This window comes from Chaetura pelagica, unplaced genomic scaffold, assembly GCF_000747805.2.
Source record: "Chaetura pelagica isolate M959 unplaced genomic scaffold, ChaPel_1.0 scaffold222, whole genome shotgun sequence".
NCBI lineage: Eukaryota > Metazoa > Chordata > Aves > Apodiformes > Apodidae > Chaetura > Chaetura pelagica.
In genome coordinates, this window is record NW_009952711.1 from 2,683,360 (window position 1) to 2,689,839 (window position 6,480).

A 6,480-nucleotide genomic window follows, 5' to 3' on the forward strand; every position below is an offset into this window, starting at 1 on the left:
GGCCAGCGCGGGGAGGCGGCGGGGGGGGCTCTGTGCTCACACAGCAGCAGCAGCTCAGTAGTGCATCCCCCGGGTGGATCTGGGGCAGTGGTTGTTCTTGGTTTGTAACACGAAAAGCCCCGCCAAGAATTAGGCTTTGTCAGCCTAGAGAGGTGAGTTGGTTTTGAACGAGTTGATTTGTGAGGAAGACAGAAATACATCTTTCCTCGCCTTTCAAAATAATCTGGCAGGATTGGCAGCGTGTAAACCCTGCACACTGGAAGGGCCATATTAAAAAAAAAAAAAAAAAAAGAGTTCAGAAGGTAAGATCTGTGTGGAAAACAAAATGTAGTTTCTGAAAAGTTAAAACCGAAATGTTGTATTTGTCTCAAAATTCCAGCAATTTCAGCTCCATGTTTAGTTTTGATTAATGAACATACAAAAGCATGTAACTTCATCAGATTTTCTCTTGTCATATATAGAATTTCTAGCCTGTATTAATGACATTGTTCTTTTTGTACTGTGAAGAATATGCGTATTTACTGCTGAAAACCACTAGGTAGTTAGTATATATGTAACCGTAATAAAGAGAGAATGTGGAAACACTGTGTAGATAGCTCTTTTGGTTTTGTTTAATAAACAATTCTGTTATTTGTTTTGTAGGGGAAGAAGTAGCCTTTATTATATATATATATATTGCAATGTTCTTGTTTTGTTATCAGGAATGTTTCACCAAAAAACGGCAGTGAAGTATTTTTCTCACGAGATATTTATGAAAAATATTCATTGGGTCCCAGTCTTTCTGAACTGTGGCATTTATCAAACAGGTATATTCTCTTACATCATAATTTCATGCTGTTTGTTGTCGTCCTATTGATACATAGCTTTTCTGTTTTGGGAGTAAGCTGCATGTTTTCCAGCGTGCCAGGATTTGTCACTGACTCCCTGGTCCTGCAGTTGATCTGTGTTTTACCTGTTGTGACTCCTCAGAACGCAGGAGAATCTAGGTTGGGACCCCTGGTCTATCATATCTTTTGTGGGGGTGAAGTGGTATTTGGGGGTTTTGGGATGGGCTTTGGGTCACTTTTTGGGGGTGGTGCTTTTTTTGCTTTTTCTTAGCAGGATGATGTTTGACCTGTACTTCTAACTCATAAGGCTCTCATTACCTATGAACCAGACTTAATTGTTTTTAGAAATCTGTTTTTAGAAATAAGTGTCTTGCTGTCTGTCCCTGTTTTCTCTATATAGAAGGCTGACAGTAGTGTACATTGAAATTATTTTTACTTAAATGCTTTGAAAGTAGCCAACACTTTACTTAAATCCAACAGTGGCTTAGGTGCAGTGGAGATGCAATTAATTCCTTGAGTAATCAAGAAACTGTGTAGAGTGGTAGCTGAAGAACGGGAAATGAAATTACATGAGCACAGGTGGTACCATTAGTATTGTCTGTGCAATTTTTATATTTTTTTTTATTTTCTTGAGGAAGTAGAATCAACATGAATTTCACATAGTGAAAAACACAGCTCATAATTGCAGGATTTCCAAGGTTGAAGGACTGTATTTAGGCAGTTGATGTTTTTAAGAAGATGTTAAACTTGTGTGGTGGTGCAGATGACAAGGGTCTCATGGTGGATGATAGTTCACACCACAAAAAATGTGGATGAGAGACCAAGGTGCTCTTAAGTGGCAAATCCAGCATGTGAAGAAACCATTTGTTCTAAAGGGGAGTTGCTATGTTTTTATGAACTGACACTGAGCAGGCACATTTGAGGGGAATACCTGTCCACATCACATAACTTTTTATATCCTGCATTTTCAGCCTTTTTCTGGTTCATCTCTGTTGTTGCAACTTTCCTTGAACTTCCAGAGCTGAGCACAGCCCTCACAGCTTGCTACTGGGTACACTAGGTATTACTGTAGGATTTTTCTTTTAGATGATGTAGAAAAAGGGTTTCTGGAGTAGACATGACTGCAGTGGAGGCTGTGATTGTGTTCAGTTGTGTATCGTAGAAGTGGGTTTATAGCCAGAAGAGAGTTTGCAAACAGACAAATTCAGAAATTGATGGAACTGGATTGTATGGCCATAGTCAAGAGGAAGAGAAAGAGAACCTGTTGGGGCAAATGTGAAAGTAAAAGCTGAAGGAAGTTTGTCGATTTGAATATTGGGGTTTCTGATAGATGTTTACTAAAATGTGTGTTTTCTCACTAGAGAAGCTGTGAATGCAGGTTGCTGATAAATGAAGGGGAAGAATTTAAACCGTCAACTCAAATAAAGTATAATGCTCTGTCAGATTATTTTAGTTTGCACCCTGATGAGGACTGTGACAGCACTGCATACCAAAATGATCTTTGTGTGCTGCCATTTCATTCAGTGCTGAATAGAGCCAGTTTAAGCTGCTAGAAGCTCTTGATATTCCTACATTGGTATATCTGAGTCAGCATCTTGTCACTGCTGCAGCTTAATTAAATTTGCCAGTTTGTGCCACAAGGATGGACACATTCTCATATTCAAAGAGACAGCTGTGAAGTATTATTAAGAACTGTGGATGTGATACTGCTGGTTTTGAATAACACTAGGGATGTTTTCTACTGCTGAAATAATGTCTTAAAAATATGCTTTTTCCAAGATCATCAGTTAATGTTCATTTTGTTAACCTTAAGTATTTCCTTTCTTATGAATGGTTATTTTAAATAAAGCAGGGCTAAGACAGCCTTCATATGCTGAAGTTGTTTAAGAACCAGCTTTATAATGTTCCTTTGTTATTGTCAGGGCAGCTACACCCTTGTATTATTTTTGGCAATTCATTTCAGCGTTGTTTAGAAAAATGAAACTCTTGAATTGTGTAATCTGTTTTTAGGAATTTCTTCATTGGAATCTGGAATTTCTGTTGTTACAACTAAGTAGTTTTAATTTACTTGGTTTGTTTTGTGTTTTTTTTTAAAGAGCTCTTTACAGTTAAATCTTTCTTATTTGCTATCATAGCTTTGACTCATAAGTTAGATTCTCTGTGGGCAAACTATGAACACCAGCCATCAGTGAATGGCAAAATGTTCCAGAACAATCAGTTTCCTATTTAGCTTGTCACCTCTGTACTGAATATACAGACTTAATATATATATACCATTATGTTTAAAAAAAAAAAAAAAAAAAAATCTTCTTTAAATCAGTGGCAAACCTAGTGTTAGTCTGGTTGTCCAAGTGAACTTTCAGAATAAGGAAATTCCTGTGGTCTTGATTAGGAGTTGGCCTAGTACAGTATCTCACAGCGTGTTCTGCTGGATTTGAAGTTTAGGCTTGCAGGACTGCTTTTATTAATTTTGACAAATATTAGTATGTGAAAAGTATAAGTTCTTTCATGTATTACTTTTCTTTCAGAGAGGCAAAGAAAAATGTGGAGGCACTGGCAAACTCTTCAGAAAGCAAACAGGCTTCTAGCACACAGGCTGCAGATCCACTTGAGGCAGTGGCAAAAAGCCCAGCTGATGAGCATCCTTTTCCAGAACCCAGACTCCCCTATCCATTTACCTCTTGTTTGACTGAGAAGGAGCAGAGAACATATTTGTATCTGATGGCTAAGTACTCAAAAAAAACCCACCATTTTCAAGTTAATGCAACAAGTCAAAGAGAATTAGGCATGTATCTGGTAAGTGTGCATAAATGGACATCACAGAGGGAATCATGCCATTTTTTTATTATGCAGAGTTAAGGAAAATGTAGCAAAACTATTTCATTTTAACTGGATGGGGTTTTTGTGGGTGGTTTGGTTTGGTTTTTCAGTAGTAGTCTAAACAACTGATGTTCATAGCTGATCAAGCACCCACCCTCCAAAAAAAGCCACGTTTTTTTAATAAGAAGTTCAAAGTTGACTTTGCTGTGATTTTAGCATTTCATAATGGCACGTAGCAGTCCTGTATAATATTAGGAGATGGAAACATTTTTATGAGATATTTGACAGCACCCTGTAATGGAAACTTTCTTCATCAGCATGTGAGAGTATCTTACAGAATTGGAAAGGTGCAAGTTCACACTTGCTGCTTGGTCACAGCTATGTTGTTTAATAGTGAAAGGCTATGTCTTATGTTGGTGGGAAGCATCATTTTAATACAATGTATAATGTTATTAATCAGCCAGTGGTTTTGGGCCATTGCATTTGGTTTCCCATGCTTCCTTATTAATGCTAATTCCTTTATTTTATACTGTAACAATAGGAATGTCGTTCCCAGGCCCATTAGTACCTACTGCATTATTGTTACTTATAATTGCTTATGTCAGAGCTCAGATTTCTTTGTTGCTCTTGTAAATTTGCCCTAGGGATGTCTTAGAAACCTTTCTTCTTACAAACCACCAGTGTATGACCTGTTTTTTGAGAGGGAGGGTGTTTTGTCATTTGGGGTTTTTTTTATTATTTTTTTTTAAGGAAGTGGGCCTTGCAGAAATTCTTTCTTTAATTAAGTTAAACTCTGAACATGTGCAAAGACTTGCCAAATTGAGCAGCAAGTGGCATCTGTGCCCTCCCTCATACTGTCACCTATGCTACCTCTGAAAATTTTGCTGGTTAAATACCTAGCCAGAGGATTCCATTCTCTCTTTAAAAAATGGATTTTTTCCTTTCCTGCAGCAGATGAAAGAAGCAGTAAACAATGAAATTGCAGAATTTATGAAATTTGCTCAAAACGCTGCAAAAAGCTGCGCTCAGGATTATGATGTCATCTCTGAAGATGCACTACTTTATACAGAGGTAATTAGCAACACCGTGTTCTTCTCTTGTTGAATAATCACACTGTAACTGTGAAGAAGAGAGGTAGGCACTGCTCATGGAGTCTGCTGATTCCGTGTTGGGATGAGACATGAGAAGATGCCATGTGCAGCATGGTTTGGCCCACAGTTAGTTGTAGCCAGTAAGGTACTTTGTAAGTGATGTCATCGAATACAATACTATACAAAGATTTAGTTATCAAGTAAATGACGTCTTTATATTTGGGAAGGGCAAAATAACATTTTAAGTGTGCACTTAGACCAACAAGCTGCTCCTAAATATGCACCACTAGACAGAATTTTAAGCTTTCCTGCACAGTAGCATGTTATGCATTCACTTTAATGAGAGGTTGCTCAGGCTTTAATCATAATCATCTGAAAGTTCATGGTGTGTTAAATACCCACTTTGATGATTCTAAAATCAAGCATGAATGCAACTTCCTATATTGTGCTTAGTTTAATAGCACATTTCGGGTAAAGAATTCTAGAATGTGGGTTTGTTAAACTTTGCTGTCAGTGGGTTTACTTGCTTTTGCTTGTTTTCCTTGTAGCATCTTGCCTTAATTGAATTGGCCTCCTTGAATACTTATTGTTAAAAGTTTAGTCTTTTCTAGTAAGTGCCACATCACCTTCTTTTATGGAATAAAACAGAAGAATAAATGTATTTATTCAAAAGTAGAGCATTTAATTAAATTCAGAAGGATTTATTTTATTTCACTGTAGCACCTCAGCACATGCTTTTTCATGCACAAGGTAAATTTGTCCTGTTAACACATGGTTTGGACATGTGTGAGAACAACCATCTTCGGTTTTTTTCTTAAAATGTGAGTTAACTTTTCCATCTTCCATTTGTGTCTATTTTTCTAAGTGATTTTGTCAGTTAAATTCTTATGAAAGATACAAATGCAAAAAGTATTTTTTTTCTTTTTATGTTAGGAATTATTTCGTGCTTGTATTGGACATGTGCAAAAGTATCCTGAGTTTTACACACTTCAGGAGATCATGAGTATCATGGGAGGAAAGTTTCATACACAGTTGACCTTTAAGCTGGAAAAAAATCTTCTTGCAATGGTAATATCTTAATTATATGTATTGGTTTGGGTTTTTTTTCAGATAAGTAGAATTACATCTGGATTGTGTTGTAAAGATCCAGATTTTTTACAAGTGTAACTCGGAACTTGAGTTAGAGGTTATAGTTTATAATTAAAATTGTTAATGAAAATGTTAATTAAATAATTTCAGTAGTAAGACTGTTAAAACTCTCCACTATATGTTTGCAATAAAACAATTATACTAACAGTATATTTTTAATATAACACTGACATTATCATGCACCTGCAAAAATTGTTTTTCATTATAAGAAGTGCAGTGTTGAGTCAGCATGGTTTCAGTTAAACCTGTTTTCTGGTGCTGCTTGATTTCTTTAAGGGTACAGCAAGACATGGTAAAATAGATTTCTCCACCATGCCTGTACAACTGCCCACAGATTATAAAACTGTTACATCTATTATAACTCCGGAAAAAAAAGCTTCCGTTATGCACAGTGTAAGTAGCCTTTTAATTGTCATTTTTAAGGCATCTTTTGTAGAGAAGAGCGATTTGGTCCTTTATTTGTAGCAGGATTAAGTTTCTTCATATTTTTATCCTAATCTTGCACGTCTTGTAGCATAGGAATGTATAGTGTATCATCATTTATTTGGTGTTTCATTTATAGCAATCACACTGCCCTCTTCAGAAGTAGAGCC

The 6,480-nt window shown here is 36.5% G+C and overlaps 1 protein-coding gene across 1 annotated transcript in view; it reads left to right on the forward strand.

The window, feature by feature from the left end:
• The first annotated feature begins 708 nt into the window (after positions 1–708).
• ICE2 (interactor of little elongator complex ELL subunit 2) overlaps positions 709–6,480 on the forward strand; it is a 21,208-nt gene continuing 15,436 nt past the window's right edge. The window contains exons 1-5 of the mRNA XM_009994392.1: positions 709–806; positions 3,356–3,623; positions 4,599–4,718; positions 5,672–5,806; positions 6,164–6,280. Of these exons, the coding sequence (XP_009992694.1) occupies positions 3,549–3,623; positions 4,599–4,718; positions 5,672–5,806; positions 6,164–6,280 (447 nt within the window). The 5' untranslated portion in view covers positions 709–806; positions 3,356–3,548. The remainder of the gene's footprint in view (positions 807–3,355; positions 3,624–4,598; positions 4,719–5,671; positions 5,807–6,163; positions 6,281–6,480) is intronic.